The sequence below is a fragment of the Trachypithecus francoisi genome, unplaced genomic scaffold (assembly GCF_009764315.1).
Source record: "Trachypithecus francoisi isolate TF-2019V2 unplaced genomic scaffold, Tfra_2.0 Lachesis_group10, whole genome shotgun sequence".
NCBI lineage: Eukaryota > Metazoa > Chordata > Mammalia > Primates > Cercopithecidae > Trachypithecus > Trachypithecus francoisi.
This window is the reverse complement of record NW_022681455.1, coordinates 115,007,510-115,024,838: the sequence shown is the minus strand read 5'-3', so window position 1 is coordinate 115,024,838 and position 17,329 is coordinate 115,007,510. Positions and strand designations below refer to the sequence as shown.

The following is a 17,329-nucleotide window of genomic DNA, read 5'->3' as shown; positions in this document are numbered from 1 at the left end:
TATTTTTTAGTAGAGATGGGGTTTCACCGAGTTAGCCAGGATGGTCTCGATCTCCTGACCTCGTGATCCGCCCGTCTCGGACTCCCAAAGTGCTGGGATTACAGGCTTCAGCCACCGTGCCCGGCCGAGAGCATTTTCTTTAACTTCCACAGTGTGGTTGGTTCTTACCTGATTCTCAGTAGAATGTTAATAAGCCAACTCTATGGTGAGGTTTTATTATTCTGTGTGTGTGGGTGTGTGTGTGGAGGGGGGGATGTTTAGCCAAATGTTGTTTATTTGAAACCCATGTGGTGAAAGTTTTAAAATATTAATATCCTCGCTATTTTAGGATGCACATTCACAAGGTGAGGTGGTATCATGCTTGGAGAAAGGCCTGGTGAAAGAAGCAGAAGAAAGAGAACCCAAGATTCAAGTTTCTGAACTCTGCAAGAAAGCCATTCTCCGGGTGGCTGAGCTGTCATCAGATGACTTTCACTTAGACCGGCATTTATATTTTGCTTGCCGAGATGATCGGGAGCGTTTTTGTGAAAATGTGAGTCAGCTCAGAAACTGTTCTTTTCTTCCTTTTATTTTTACACATGTGTAATTTTGTTTTAGTTAATTTAATTTTGTTGTTTTTTGAGAGACTGAGTCTCACTATGTTGCCCAGGCTGGTCATGAACTTCTAACCTCAAGCAGTCCTCCCAACTCAGCCTCCCTAATTTTTGAGACAGGGTCTTACTGTGTTGCCCAGGCTGGTGTGCAGTGGTGTGATCATGGCTCACTGCAGCCTCCAAATCTGGGTGCAAGCAATTCTTCTGCCTCAGCCTCCCAAGTAGCTAAGACCATAGGAAAGCACCATCTTGCCTGGCCAATTTTTAAAAAAATTTTTGTAGAGATGGGGCCTTGCTATATTGCCCAGACTGGTCTTGAATCCTCCTACCTTTGTCTCTGAAAGTACTAGAATTGTAGACACGAGCCACTGTGACTTAAATATTTTTTAATACTCTATTCTAACATAAAATAAGCCATCAAGAAACCTCACATGTAGAAAAGCCACAGAAATGGAAGATGAAATTGGTCCCAGTATAGCAGAAAGTGGTAACTGGGTGTTCAACCTTGATGATTGAACATTTAGTTAACAGCTGGCTTCTGATAATCTCCACATAGTATTTTTTCTGCCTTATATCCCTCCTTAATTTCAGTTCTTGGAAGTCTGTTTTATCTATGGGAATTTTATTTTACCTAGGATCTTATTTACATCTACTCAGTGGCTAAAACTTTGACACATTATGTATTTACATGTTTTTGACTAAGGTGAAGAAAATAGCAGGTGGCTAATTTTTAAAACCAAAGCCTTGATTACCACCTGCTGACTCTATAGAACAGCCTTCTAACACTTTAAATAGAGTAGTCTCTCCATCCTTACAACAAAGTACTGAAAGTAACTTGTGTACACTTCCTCTCTGCCTGCTGGTTTGCATTAACAGCTTTAACCATCAGAGCTACTGATGTAAGAGTTTTGTTAACTCTAGCATACACTTGTAAGAAAGAAGACTCAGAGGCCGGGTGCGGTGGCTTATGCTTGTAATCCCAGCCTTTTGGGAGGCCAAGGCAGGCGGATCACTTGAGGTCAGGAGTTCGAGACCAGCTTGGCCAATGTGGTGAAACCCCATCTCTACCAAAAAAACAAAAGTCGGCCAGGCGCAGTGGCTCATGCCTGTAATCCCAGCACTTTGGGAGGCTGAAGCAGGTGAATCACAAGGTCAGGAGATCGAGACCATCCTGGCTAAGATGGTGAAACCCCGTCTCTGCTAAAAATACAAAAAATTAGCTGGGCGCGTTGGCAGGCGCCTGTAGTCCCAGCTACTCGGGAGGCTGAGACAGGAGAATGGCGTGAACCCGGAAGGCGGAGCTTGCAGTGAGCCGAGATCGTGCCACTGCACTCCAGCCTGGGTGATGAGTAAGACTCCATCTCAAAAAAAAAAAAAAAACACACACAGAAAAAAACAAAAGTCAGCTGGGCAGGGTGGCAGGTGCCTGTAATCCCAGTTACTTGGGATTCTGAGGCAGGAGAATTGCTTGAACCCAGGAGCAGAGGTTGCACTGAGCTAAGATTGTGCCACTGCACTCCAGCCTGGGCAACAGAGCACGACTCTATCTCAAAAAAAAAAAAAAAGACTCAGACTCTGACACTTCTCTTGGTTCCCTAATTAACAAAATATATTTGAGAACAAATGACAGACTCCAGATATCATGGGAATATTTTTTTCATCTTTACAGCAGTCACTGTTTTTGTTAAAAGCCTATTAAATTTTATAAATGGCAGAACTGTTTGTCCTGTCCAAAGGTACTTACCATTATAATCATTTAATAGAAAGTTCTATATGCAATTGTGGATAATGTTCAGCATAACTATTTAGCTAAAGTAATAATAATGTGTATGTTCCATCTTATAGACACAAGCTGGTGAGGGCAGAGTGTATAAGTGCCTCTTTAACCATAAATTTGAAGAATCCATGAGTGAAAAGGTAAGTATTACTTTGAAACTGATGAATGTTTTATTTGTTTTTTAAAAGTTTTCTCAGCTGGGCAGTGGCTCACGCCTGTAATCCCAGCGCTTTGGGAGGCTGAGGCGGGTGGATCATGGGGTTAGGAGTTCAAGACCAGCCTGGCCAAGATGGTGAGACCCCGTCTCTACTAAAAATATAAAAATTAGCTGGACGTGGTGGCGGGCACCTGTAATCCCAGCTACTCCGGAGGCTGAAGCAGGAGAATTGCTTGAACCTGAGAGGTGGAGTTTGCAGTGAGCTGAGAACGTGCCACTGCACTCCAGTCTGGGTGACATAGTGAGACTCTGTCTCAAAATAAAAAAAGCTTTCTCAATTTCTCTCAAACAATATTCTTATAATCTTATACCAAAATGTAAATGACTGATAAAGCTCACTCCTTTCAGAGGCGAGGTACTTGGGTTTAAGCATATTTGGCTGAAACCAAGAAAATGAAACCCTGATTGTGATATCTAGATAGTGAGAAGCCAAGTGGGGTTATCAGTGTGGTTGTTTTTTTAGGTTTTTTTTTTTTTTTTTTTTTTTTTGAGGTGGAGTCTTTCTCTGTCACCCCGGCTGGGTTGCAGTAGCGTGATCTTGGCTCGCTGCAGCCTCTGCCTCCCGGGGTCAAGCGAGTCTCTTGCCTCAGTCTCCCTAGTTGCTATGACTACAGGCACCTGCCAGCATGCCTGGCTAATTTTTGTATTTTTAGTAGAGACGGGGTTTCACCATGTTGGCCAGGCTGGTCTTGAACTCCTAACCTCAGGTGATCCACCCGCCTCTCACTGTGGTTTTATATAAAATTCTCAGTGTGATTTTATATAAAATTCTCAGATGTTACTTTGTTTGGGGAGTAAAATCAGAGAATTTTATATAAAACCACACTAAGCCCAGCCCTGCCTCCTCAAGAAGTTTAGGCCAGCCGGGCGCGGTGGCTCAAGCCTGTAATCCCAACACTTTGGGAGGCCGAGACGGGCGGATCACGAGGTCAGGAGATCGAGACCATGCTGGCTAACACGGTGAAACCCCGTCTCTACTAAAAAAAAAAATACAAAAAATTAGCCGGGCAAGATGGCGGGCGCCTGTAGTCCCAGCTACTCGGGAGGCTGAGGCGAGAGAATGGCGTAAACCTGGGAGGGGGAGCTTGCAGTGAGCTGAGATCCGGCCACTGCACTCCAGCCTGGGCGACAGAGTGAGACTCCGTCTCAAAAAAAAAAAAAAAAGTTTAGGTTAACCAAATCAATGTGCTTTCTAGGCAATTAGCTATTTAATTTTTCAGCAGCTGTATCATTAAGCATCTTCTTTTAGTTCTTTGTCCCTGGATGAAGGCAAGAATCGTTGATGGCTTATGAAATAATTAATTTTGCTATCTTGTCATTTACTTTCCTGTGTAGCTGAAGAAATGTTTCTCATTTCCTTTTTCTTGTATCATTTGAACAGTCTTATTCAAATCTTATATCATTATTCAGATGATATAGAATAATTGAATAATTGTATTTTAAAGCATTGAACAGAATATCCCAAATGTTGTTTTGTTTTTGTGAGACGGAGTCTCGCTTTGTTGCCCAGACTGGAGTGCAGTGGCACGATCTTGGCTCACTGCAAGCCCCGCCTTCCTGGTTCATGCCATTCGCCTGCCTCAGCCTCCTGGTAGCTGGGACTACAGGCGCCTGCCACCACGCCCGGCTAATTTTTTTTTTTTTTTTTTTTTCTGAGACGGAGTCTCGCTCTGTCGCCCAGGCTGGAGTGCAGTGGCCGGATCTCAGCTCACTGCAAGCTCTGCCTCCCGGGTTTACGCCATTCTCCTGCCTCAGCCTCCCGAGTAGCTGGGACTACAGGCGCCCGCCACCTCACCCGGCTAGTTTTTTGTATTTTTTTAGTAGAGACGGGGTTTCACCATGTTAGCCAGGATGGTCTCGATCTCCTGACCTCGTGATCCGCCCGTCTCGGCCTCCCAAAGTGCTGGGATTACAGGCTTGAGCCACCGCGCCTGGCCCCAAATGTTATGTTAGTTGCCAGTTTGATGCTGGTGAAATTGATGTTACGGGTATTGTTAAAGTGGAAAAGAATGCTGTGTCAGGTTAATGTATTGGGATCTACGAGATATTTACTTATTTTGGACAGCCGCTATTGCAGCAACAACTAGCAAGTGACTACAGAATTTCTAGGTTCTCCACCCACTTACCCCTGTCTCATGCCACACTAGTTTAGCTCAATTGTGAACATTTTAACCAAACTTAAAGATAGATATGTTGGTAATAACTGCAGTTGTTGACATGTACTTGGCTGAGTCGCCATGCTCATCTTAGAGGTACACATCAACAGTAAAGTTACATGAGTGGTCTCACGGCTGTTGCTGTACTCTTTCCTCAGTGTCGAGAAGCACTCACAACCCGCCAAAAGCTGATTGCCCAGGATTATAAAGTCAGTTATTCATTGGCCAAATCCTGTAAAAGTGACTTGAAGAAATACCGGTGCAATGTGGAAAACCTTCCGCGATCACGTGAAGCCAGACTCTCCTACCTGCTAATGTGCCTGGAGTCAGCTGTACACAGAGGTAGCATTCTTTTTAATCATTTCTTTTAATCATTTTTTAAATCATTTTAATCATTTTTTTAATGATTTTTTTAAATCATTTCTGTTTCTTTTTGGATTCATACTCTAAAGCTTTATATATATAAATGTTAGTTTCCGCCCATATTTGCTTTTTTGAGTATTTTTCATGTTGTTTATTTTATTTTATTTTTTTTTTGAGATGGAGTCTCACTCTGTCACCCAGGCTGGAGTTCAATGGCGTGATCTCGGCTCACTGCAACCTCTGCCTCCCGAATTCAAGCGATTCTGCTGCCTCAGCCTCCCAAGTAGCTGGGATTACAGGCGAGCGCCACTACACCTGGCTAATTTTTGTATTTTTATTAGAGACAGGGTTTCACCATGTTGGTCAGGCGGGTCTTGAACTCCCAAACTTCGGTGATCTGCCCACCTCGTCCTCCCAAATTGCTGGGACTACAAGCGTGAGCCACCTGGCAATTTTTTTTTTTTTAATAGAAATGGGGTTTTGCCATGTTGGCCGGCCTGGTCTCAAAACTCCTGCCCTCAAGCGATCCTCCCACCTTGGCCTCCTGGAGTGCTGGGATTATAGGCGTGAACCACCATGCCCAGCTGAATAGTTTTCTTTTTCTTTTTTTTTTTTTTTTTTTTGTGACAGTCTTGCTCTGTCACCAGGCTGTAGTGCAATGGCGCAACCTCAGCTCACTGCAACCTCCGACTCCCTAGTTCAGCCTCCGGAGTAGCTGGGATTATAGGCATGCACTACCACGCCCAGCTAATTTTTAGTAGAGACGGGATTTCACCATGTTGGCCACGATGGTCTTGATCTCCTGACCTCGTGATCCACCTGCCTCGGCCTCCCAAAGTGCTGGGATTACAGTTGTGAGCCACTGCGCCTGGCCTAGTTTTCATTTTTGAAATACACATTGTGCAACATTTTGGGGAAACTCAGGGTAGCGCGATTTAGCACATGGGTCAGACTTGGCTTCAAATTTTGGCTTTGTCACTAAACTAACTGTCTGGGTGACCAGTTTTTGTTTTGTTTTGTTTTGTTTTAATCTTTTAAGTTTTCCCCATTGGCATTTACAGCTCAAAGAAGTTGGGGGAGCCTATAGTGAATATCTGAAATGTAGTCTTTTCCAAAAGCTTTAATTGTGTAGGTCAGGCCGGGCGCGGTGGCTCAAGCCTGTAATCCCAGCACTTTGGGAGGCCGAGACGGGTGGATCACGAGGTCAGGAGATCGAGACCATCCTGGTCTACACGGTGAAACCCCGCCTCTACTAAAAAATACAAAAACTAGCCGGGCGAGATGGCAGGCGCCTGTAGTCCCAGCTACTCGGGAGGCTGAGGCAGGAGAATGGCGGGAACCCGGGAGGCGGAGCTTGCAGTGAGCCACTGCACTCCAGCCTGGGCTACAGAGCGAGACTCCGTCTCAAAAAAAAAAAAAAAAAAAAATTGTGTAGGTCAGTGAGGATTGTTCTTTGGCTTTCATTTTTACCCCAATAGTTATTGATAAGGCTTCCATGGGCAAAGCATTTGCATTATTACTGCAGTAGTGTAAAACCTGTTTCATGCAGAACACTGACAGAAGAAGCCTGAATATCTGGAGTCTAAGCCTATTTTATGTTGCTAAAGCTTTTGCTAATTCTAAGCTTTTCAGATGTTAGCATGACTGATAGGTATATTGTATGACACGTAGAAATATGTACTTTTAATAGGTGATGATTTCTGATGCTAATGCATAGCGTCACCTTTCGTAATGTTATGACTTACATCCTAACTTAGGGCGACAAGTGAGCAGTGAGTGCCAGGGGGAGATGCTGGATTACCGACGCATGTTGATGGAAGACTTTTCTCTGAGCCCTGAGATCATCCTAAGCTGTCGGGGGGAGATTGAACACCATTGTTCCGGATTACATCGAAAAGGGCGGACTCTACACTGTCTGATGAAAGTAGTTCGCGGGGAGAAGGGGAACCTTGGAATGAACTGCCAGCAGGCGGTGAGGAGACATTTGCTATTGCCATTTTGAATGTCACATTTATCAGCTGAGGAGCCTCTTCCTGATGCTGTCCTACCTTGCTTTATATGGATCATTTGTGATATCACATTGAACAGTAGGTACTAATTACCAGAGACTGCACGTTGCTTCTTCAGGCGTATCTTAGTAAGAATGTGGCATTTGCTACACAGAGCAAAAGTTTGAGCTCATAATCAATAAAAAGAATCATCTTCTTAGATAGATAGAATGTATTCTTTGCTAGAGTTCCTAAAGAAAGAGCAGCTTGCTAGACTGGATTTCCTAAACTCAGAATCAAGGCAAACCCAGTTCCAATCAATGAGGACAGTCTCTCTACCAAGAGAGAATTTGCCTGTTATAATAGGTTTGATTGAGTTGAGGCTGAAAAAGAGTTGATATGAATTGAAATTTTTTCTAAGACTTTCTTTCTGTTACTGATTTGCAGCATGGCATGAATTCCTAGCCTGAGGGATTAAGAGAGCATGTCGTTTTTGAAATCACACTATCTTTTCTTCATATACTAGGGCAACTATGCATGGAAGAGCCATTTTCTTTTTAATTTAATTTAATGTTAAGTTCCAGGATACATGTGCAGGATGTGCAGGTTTGTCACATGGGTAAACATGTGCCATCATGGGAGTCCTTTTTCTGTCCCTAAACCTCACAGCCTACTTTGCTTGGAAAGATAAAGTTCTTCTTGATAGCATTCATAAACAGTTCAATAACTATAGGTCAGGTACAAAACACAAAGTTAATGTATTAGAGATTTAGTACATCTCTTTCATTCCTGTTGTCCATGTTGATTACTTTTTACTGGTTAGGAGTCTTAGAGCAACTTAACATACCACATGCACCAGTGTGCCCTGTGCAGTGAACTTTCCTTTAGAGAGTACGAGAGATAGTTTCTCTTTATATCCTAGAATAGTAGAAACTTGAGGCTCTCCTCCCTCAGTGTAACTTTAGAAAACCAGTCAGTCTATTATTTTGTAGTTAGCATTTTTCTTAAAAACTGGATATCAACTTGAATTGTATTTTCCTGATAATCATGTAAAATCAGATTTTTACAGTCTGAAACAAAACTTTGCAGTCTGAAACACAACAGTTTTATAGAATTTGGATGTGGAGTAAAATTATATCTTAGCTTTAGTTACTCACCTTGGCCCAGAGTAGACACCAGTACATGTGTGCATGCATGTCTGTGTGTGTGTGCACATGCATGCATGTCTATGCATCCTGTGGTGGAAAAATAGACAAATGTCTAACTTGTTAAAAATACCAACCTGGGCAGGAGGGAAGGCTTCTGGAATCTGCTGTTTGATTTTGCCGCAGTGTTGTTGCTAAGGTGCAGTTGTTGCTGGTGATTGCCTTGGGAAACCTCTGTGCCAGTGTAGGTCCTGGGACCCAGACCAAAAATGAATCAGGAGACAGCCTATATTTGCATTTCATCCTTAGAGCAGCATGGAAAGGTTGTTGGGGGAGGGTTAGGAATGAACCTACCTACCTTTTTTTTTTTTTTTTTTTTTTTTGACAGAGTCTCACTCTTGTTGCCCAGGCTGGAGTGCAGTGGCATAATCTCTGTTCACTGCAACATCTGCCTCCCAGGTTCAAATGATTCTCCTGCCTCAGCCTCCTGAGTAGCTGGGATTACAGGCGCCCACCACTACGCCCAGCTAATTTTTGTATTTTTAGTAGAGATGGGGTTTCACCATGTTGGCTAGGCTGGTCTCGAAATCTGGACCTCAGGTGATCTGCCCGCCTCAGCCTGGGATTACAGGTGTAAGCCACCATGCCTGGCCTAAACCTGTCTTTTTACTAAGGCTACACTTGTAGTAAAGGATACAGAAAGCAGAAAATAGACTGGTTTGACTTTATTTCGAGGCGCCTAATTCACACCCAGGGCTTTTTAAAATTTAGCTTGTTGAAAGAACTAGTGACTCAACTTGAAAGATAACATAAGTACCGCCCACATCACCTTTGGGCCCAGAAGAAAAGTACTTTACAAATCTAGAGGGTTGCTTCAAGTAATGAAACATATGGTTTTGCCCATATTAAATTTAGCCAAGTGGGGCTGGGCGTGGTGGCTCACTCCTGTAATCCCAGCACTTTGGGAGGCTGAGGCAGGCAGATCGCTTGAGGTCAGGAGTTCATGACCAGCCTGGTCAACATGGTGAAACCCCGTCTCTACGAAAAATACGAAATTAGCCAGGTGTGGTGGCGTGTACCTGTAGTCCCAGCTACTTGGGAGGCTGAAGCAGGAGAATCGCTTGAACCTGAGAGGCAGAGGTTGCAGTAAGCCAAGATCACACCACTGCACTCCAGCCTGGGCAACAGAGCAAGACTCCATCTCAAAAAATAAAAAAAATTAAAACATTAAAATAAAATAAAAAATAAATTTAGCCAAGTGGGAAAGAAGCACTTTATTTTTATTTTTATGGACCCAGGGTTTTTAGCTTTTGCCCACAAAAATTGAAGGCCTAAATGATTCAAAGGGAGAAAAATGTCCTTAGTCTTCTGCTACAGTATCCATCCCCAGTCAAATTGACGAATGTTTTAAAATAATTCATTTTGGGCCGGGCGCGGTGGCTCAAGCCTGTAATCCTAGCACTTTGGGAGGCCAAGACGGGCGGATCGCGAGGTCAGGAGATCGAGACCATCCTGGCTAACACGGTGAAACCCCATCTCTACTAAAAACTACAAAAAACTAGCCGGGCGAGGTGGCGGCGCCTGTAGTCCCAGCTACCTGGGAGGCTGAGGCAGGAGAATGGCGTGAACCCGGGAGGCGGAGCTTGCAGTGAGCTGAGATGTGGCCACTGCACTCCAGCCTGGGTGACAGAGCGAGACTCCGTCTCAAAAAAAAAAAAAATAATAATAATAATAATTCATTTTGGGGGAGTTTCTTTTATTTTTTGTTGTTGTTTTGTTTTTTAAGTGATGGGGTCTCACCATGTTGCCCATGCCGGTCTCAAACGACTGGGCTAAAGCAGTCTGCCTGCTTTGGCCTCCCAGATTACTGGGATTACAGGCATGAGCCACTGTGCCTGGCCCCTTTTTTCTTTCTTTTTCAAATTTTTCTTCCTAATACAGCAGACTTCAGTACATGTCTGTGGCTGACCATTAGTTTTCCCTGTTCTCTGCTTGATGATTGATTTAGTGATTTCTCAACAGGTAGTAAGCTGTAAAGAAAGCATAAGGATAATTATCATCTTGTTGAGTACCTACTCTCCCAAATGCACCATAATCATGAACTGTGAAATTCTCTTCATTCATGGCTGAACAAGTGTGGGCCCAGGCTCTCCTAGGCCAAAGATAACTGCCAGTCTTATTCTCTAATCATCTCTCTGAAGCATTTTCCCAGGTTTTCCTAAGCATGCCAGGGGCTGGAATAGATGTATAATCATGTAGCAATTCCCATTTTCAGTGTTTATTTCCCACACTACTGTCACTAAATTCCAGAGTGGCAATGATCCCTGGAGCTGTTAGCCCACTAGGCTCTGGAGGGCATCCATTTTCGCCTGTAAATAGTTGCAGTCGGCCGGGCACGGTGGCTCACGCCTGTAATCCCAGCACTTTGGGAGGCCGAGATGGGCGGATCACGAGGTCAGGAGATCGAGACCATCCTGGCTAACATGGTGAAACCCCGTCTCTACTAAAAATACAAAAAACTAGCCGGGCGCGGTGGCGGGCGCCTGTAGTCCTAGCTACTCAGGAGGCTGAGGCAGGAGAATGGCGTGAACCCGGGAGGCGGAGCTTGCAGTGAGCTGAGATTGCGCCACTGCACTCCAGCCTGGGCGACAGAGCGAGACTCCGTCTCAAAAAAAAAAAAAAAAATAGTTGCAGTCTAGTGCATGTATTGTTTCTTAAAGTTTGTCTGTCAGTCGTGGATATTTAACTGATACAGTTCTTTCAGAGACTTGCAGACTCCCATGTTGCTTCCAACTTTTCTCAGAAAAAGATGTAGATACTTTGGTCTTTGTCAACAAATGTCATAAGTAAGTGTAATTTTCCTACCAGCTAACCAAGGCATGTTGTAGCTTTCCCAAATTGCCACCAACAATTTTTGGTATAAATAACTTGTATCCTAGAATATTGGAAATCTTTCATGTTTGTCTCATCTGGATTACCAGCTTCTTTCAGGATAATAGAAGTTTGTGTTTTTTTCCTTTTTTTCCTTTTGATTATGGTTCTCTGATAAATTTGTGATCTAACCTATGATCCCACAGGTGCTCCAGTGAAGGCCCTGTGGGATCATAGGGTAGATGTGTAAGTATCAGAGGACAAATCAGTGACACAACAGGGTTCCAGTTTTTTAACCTGACAAAAGGGAATGCAAACCAGTAAGGATTATAGTTTTCAAATTTACTTTCTGTTATTAAAGATTTCTACCCCAAGTCTGGGTGTGGTGGCTCACACCTGTAATCCCAGCACTTTGGGAGTTCGAGGCAGGCGGATCACTTGAGTTCAAGACCAGCCTGGCCAACGTGGCGAAACCTCGTCCCTGCTAGAAATACAAAAGTTAGCCGGGAGTGGTGGCACATGCCTGTAATCCCAGCTACTTAGGAGGGTGAGGCAGGAGAATCACTTGAACCCGGGAAGTGGAGGTTGCAGTGAGCGGAGATCATGCCACTGCACTCTAGCCTGGGTGACAGAGCGAGCGAGACTCTGTCTCAGGGGGAAAAAATTGAAAAAAGATTTCTACCCCAAAACACCATCTGCTACTTATCTGTAGTAATAATGATCTTTCATGTCTGTAAAATGCTTTGCAGTTTACCTAGTATTCTCCCATGTATTATTATTTCTTACAGTTTTCTGCAGTTAAAGAAACTAAAACTAAATCAGTTTGTCCATGTTCTCAAAGCTAATCTGTCAGAGCCAGAACTATTAATAGAACTCAGTTCTTTTGATTTTAATTGAGAGCTTTTTCATCAACACCTCAAGTGCCTTAAAGGCAGGAAAAAAATGTGAAGTGCTTATTCTCCTGTCTTTCCTTTATTCCATGACAAGACGGAAAAGTAAACGATAAAGAATATAGTCACATTTCCAGCTGCATAATGACAAGTATTTTTCTATGTACTTAAAATGAGCAAGCTCTGGTTTACCTCTTGGTTGTAGAAAAATAGTTGAGGAAAACGGGACATTATAAATACCATAATCTTGTTTTTTGTAGTTGATATTTCTTCAAGTTAAATGAAATTGCACATCTGCTTTTAATAAAGCACAGCACACTTGACTTAATACCATTGTTTTCGCAGCAAAATTCAAATTCTATATTCTTATGACCCAGTTAGGTCTCTGACTGAAAACGTTCTTTATTTACTCTTTTCTACTCAATTCTGGCTTCGCTGGGAGCACCAAGTTTAGTAATTTGATTAACAAATAGGCAGATAAAAGCAAAGAGGCAGCCTTCGTGTTCATGTTGTAAAGACCTCTAGGGATTATTAAGAACGTGGATAAGCAGTCCCTACAATGACTCAAAACAGAAAAATCTTCTGTCAAGGTGGAGAAACCAGTTGGAAAAGTAGTTGGCAGGGGCTCTTGAGCTTGGCTGGTGACAACTGTAGACAACTTTATTGGAGTACATTGTGGCAAATAGGACTGAGCAACTGATTGTATGAAGACACTGCTCTTCCCTAGCACTTAAGTGACTTTCTTTCTTCATTCTTAATTTGTTTTAATTCAGCTTCAAACACTGATTCAGGAGACTGACCCTGGTGCAGATTACCGCATTGATCGAGCTTTGAATGAAGCTTGTGAATCTGTAATCCAGACAGCCTGCAAACACATAAGATCCGGAGACCCAATGTAGGTTATCTTCTTTGTGGTATTTATCCATATTGTATTTTATTTGGCAGCACAGGGAACATTCCTTCAAATGACTTTTGAGTGGTTTGACATCTTAACTGAAATTTTGCTGAACAGGTTGAACATATACCAACTTTTATTAAAACTAGTAATGGAGCCGGGCGCGGTGGCTCAAGCCTGTAATCCCAGCACTTTGGGAGGCCGAGACGGGTGGATCGCGAGGTCAGGAGATCGAGACCATCCTGGCTAACACGGCGAAACCCCGTCTGTACTAAAAAATACAAAAAACTAGCCAGGCGAGTTGGCGGGCGCCTGTAGTCCCAGCTACTCGGGAGGCTGAGGCAGGAGAATGGCGTAAACCTGGGAGGCGGAGCTTGCAGTGAGCTGAGATCCGGCTACTGCACTCCAGCCTGGGCGACAGAGTGAGACTCCGTCTCAAAAAAATAATAATAATAATAAAACTAGTAATGGAATTAAAACCTGGGATCTGCCTCATCCATGATATAGAGACATCTAGACCCAATATTGTGATGGTGTTTATTGACAGTGACTGAGCATATATGGACCTATATATTAGGTTACTGAATAATTTTATATCATGATCAAATAAAAATGAAAGAGAGAAACAGGATAGGTGGTACATACTTTGGCACTCTGTACTTTTCATCCTAGTTGTATATTGACTCATTGTATACATTGACTACTTGGTAATCGTTAGAAAATACTTGAAACAGAAAATAGAAATAGAAAACAAAATGTGGTAGTTGGAGGCAGTAGTAATGGAGAAAATGGATACTAGAGTTGCAGCCGAGATCTAGAAAAGCTGAATAAATGCTGTATTAAAGTATTAATTCTCATTCTGTATTAAAGTATTAATTCTCATTTTATTTTTTATGATGTAAAAACAGCTCTTAAACCATGGCTGGATGCAATAGCTCATGCCTGTAATTGTAGTGCTTTGGGAGGCCAAGGTGAGAGGATCACTTGAAGCCACGAGTTTGAAACCAGCCTGGGCAATATAGCTAGGCCACATAAAAGTTTTTAAAATCAGCTAGTGTGGTGGTGCATGCCTGTAGTCCCATCTGCTTGGGAGGTTAAGGTGGCAGGATTGCTTGAGCCCAGGAGTTCAAGGTTACAGTGAGTTATGATCATACCACTGCACTCCAGCCCAGATGACAGAGCAAAACCCTGTCTCAAAAAACCAAAGCAGGCCAGGCACGGTGGCTGACACCTGTAATCCCAGCACCTTGGGAGGCTGAGGCTGGCAGATCACCTGAGGTCTGGAGTTCAAGACAAGCCTCTAACCAACATAGAGAAACCCTGTCTCTACTAAAAATACAATTTTTTTTTTTTTTTGAGACAGAATCTTGCTCTATAGCCCAGGCTGGAGTGCAGTGGTGTGATCTCACTCACTGCGCCCTCTGCCTCCCAGATCCCGATTCAAGCAGTTCTCCTGGGTCAGCCTCCCAAGTATTTGGGATTGCAGGCACACGACACCATGCCCAGCTAATTTTTGTGCTTTTAGTAGAGACGGGATTTTACCATGTTGGTTAGGCTGGTCTGGAACTCCTGACCTCGTGACCCACCCGCCTTGGCCTCCCAAAGTGCTGGGATTACAGACATGAAGGAAAACCACCACACCCGGCCAAAAATACAAAATTAGTGGGACGTTGGTGGCGCATACCTGTAATCCCAGTTACTCAGGAGGCTGAGGCAGGTGGAGCCAAGATTGTGCCATTGCACTCCAGCCTGGGCGACAAGAGCAAAACTCCATCTCAGAAAAAAAAAAAAAACAGTTGCAAGTAAGAACAGCTTTCCCATTCTGCAGAAATCTTTATAGCCTGCAGTTGGCCATACCCAACAACAAAGTGAGTATAGTCCATGTTTATCTCATTCTGCTATGCAAGAACTCCTGCTGTCCATGCTGTGCTACAGAATTAGAAAATCATGTTCTTCCTCAAAGCCTTCTATGTGGTTAAACACATTTAAAACTAATTACGAATATTTACCAATGTAAAAATAACCACATCAACCAAAGAGGGGCAGAGGAGAGGGAAGAAGGAAGAACTGCTACAGATGAAAATACATTTAAGATACTTATCAGTTAACCTTTTCTGGATCCTGATTTGGACACACTTGTAAAAAAAATAATAATTGAAAATATTTGGGCCGGGCACCGTGGCTCACGCCTGTAATCTAAGCACTTTGAGAGGCCAAGGTGGGCAGATCACAAGGTCAGGAGATCGAGACCATCCTGGCTAATAGTGAAACCTCGTCTCTACTAAAAATACAAAAAAGTTAGCCAGGCGTGGTGGCGGACGCCTGTAGTCCCAGCTACTTGGGAGGCTGAGGCAGGAGAATGGTGTGAACCCTGGAGGCGGAGTTTGCAGTGAGCTGAGATTGCGCTGCTGCACTCCAGCCTGGGTGACAGAGTGAGACTCTGTCTTAAGAAAAAAAAAAATTTTGAAAACTAGCAGAGTATTACATGATAATAAAGCTTTTAAAATAATTTCTTGGTGGTGTGATAATGGTATTAAGTCCTTATATTTTAAAGAAACATGCTGAAATATTTACAAATGAAATGATGGGGTATCTGGGATTTTGCTTGAAAATATCAGCAAAGAGGCCTAGAGTTAAAACAGACTTGGCCATAGATTGATGAAGTTATGGGAAGGTGGCTGTTACATGATTCTCAACTTCTTTGTGTGTTGGAAAGTTTTCATAACCAGTTAAAAATACAGCAGCTGCACACTGCTCTTGTGCATGCAGAGTCTTAAGTGCTGAGTGGCTCTAAAGTTGATCGAAGGCATAACCACTGTCAGGTTCAGTTAACTTGAGTGATTCTCAGAAAAATAAATCTGATTGCCCTAAGAAAATAACTAAAAGGCTTCTTCTACAGACCAGGGAAATATTATATTGACATAGAGTTCTGAACACTTCTCTCTTGTTACAATTTTACCCATTTTATGGCTAGGATCTTGTCCTGCCTGATGGAACATTTATACACAGAGAAGATGGTGGAAGATTGTGAACACCGTCTCTTAGAGCTGCAGTATTTCATCTCCCGGGATTGGAAGTGAGTATTTTGAAGCCAAAGTAAATTTATTGCCTCAGCCTGTTCTCCTCTGTAGTCATAATTACCTGTATTTATTAAAATAATCAGTAGGAAACTCTTTTTGTTCAGTTCTGGTACAGCTAACACACTCCAATCCCCTGAAAAACTATTCTTTATCACTTTCAGAACATTATCTAAAAGCAGAGTCGGCCTGCTGCCAGCCTGTGCCACACATCCTTGTTCACCACTACTTTGGAAGTCAGGGTCAAAATGTTTCTGATACTACAAAGATGTGTCTAGTAAGAACTATGGTACCTGTGGGGGTGGCAAAAGTGCCTTCAGATATGTCTCTAAGAAGATAATAGTGCAGTTGTATTTTTATTGATTTGCAGTGGATATGGGAATTTGCTTTTATTTATTCAGAGTTATTGAATTAAGTCTGTCTTAAGAGGTTTTTGTCAGTAAGTGACAACTTGATTCTCTAATTTCCCTCTCATTCTGTTAACAAAAAGCAGCGGGGGTGGTGGGAGGATGAACTGGGAGAAGGATCTGTATTACAGCCAGAATCATTAAGTTCATTGGCTGCCATTCCCCTCCTCTTTCTGTATTTTGCTTTCTCTCCTCACCTCCAAAGCAGCCAGTTCTGGATCCGACTGCTTCTCTAGCCTTTCAAGTTCAGTGGCTTCTCCATTCGGTTGTTAAGCCACCATGATGTGGTAGTTAACTATTTTTGGTGATTAATATATACTTTGGCCAGGCACGGTGGCTCACACCTATAATCCCAGCAGTTTGGGAGGCCTAGGCAGGAGGATTGCTTCAGGCCAGCAGTTTAAGGCCAGCCTGGTCAACATAACAAGACCTGGTCTCTACAAAAACTAAAAAAATTAGCCAGGTATGGCAGTGTGCACCTGTAGTCCTAGCTACTCGGGAGGCTGAAGCAGGAGATTTACTTGAGCCCAGGAGCTGTAGGTTACAGTGAGCTGTGATCATGCCACTGCATGCTAACAGTGAGACCCTATCTCAAAAAATGTGTGTGTGTGTGGTTTGCCCACATACTTCACTAGAAAGAGATTACTTGAAGATTCAATGTATTCTTACTTCTGTTCCTTCAAATTAGCTCTGGAAAGGACTACAGAAAGCTTGGCTGTAATTTCCCTTTGCGTACTCAGTCCATCTAAACCTTAATAGTCTACTGAGTGTATTGCCTTAATCAAAATCACATTTTCTCCTCTTTAATTCCTTCCCCCATAATAAAAAAAAAAAAGTGCTGCATAGTTACTTATTAAATATTAGGTTTTTTGTTTGTTTGTTTTGTTTTGTTTTGTTTTGAGATGGAGTCTCACTCTGTCACTAGACTGGAGTGCAATGGGGATCTTGAC

At 43.0% G+C, this 17,329-nt stretch overlaps 1 protein-coding gene across 2 annotated transcripts in view; it reads left to right on the top strand.

The window, feature by feature from the left end:
* The window catches only part of GLG1 (golgi glycoprotein 1), a 154,638-nt gene that overhangs the window by 103,671 nt on the left and 33,638 nt on the right, over window positions 1-17,329 (top strand). For both annotated transcript variants that reach the window (XM_033219002.1, XM_033219001.1), the window contains 6 exons: window positions 329-532; window positions 2,439-2,510; window positions 4,902-5,085; window positions 6,864-7,078; window positions 12,774-12,895; window positions 15,870-15,971. In XM_033219002.1, the coding sequence (XP_033074893.1) occupies window positions 329-532; window positions 2,439-2,510; window positions 4,902-5,085; window positions 6,864-7,078; window positions 12,774-12,895; window positions 15,870-15,971 (899 nt within the window). The remainder of the gene's footprint in view (window positions 1-328; window positions 533-2,438; window positions 2,511-4,901; window positions 5,086-6,863; window positions 7,079-12,773; window positions 12,896-15,869; window positions 15,972-17,329) is intronic.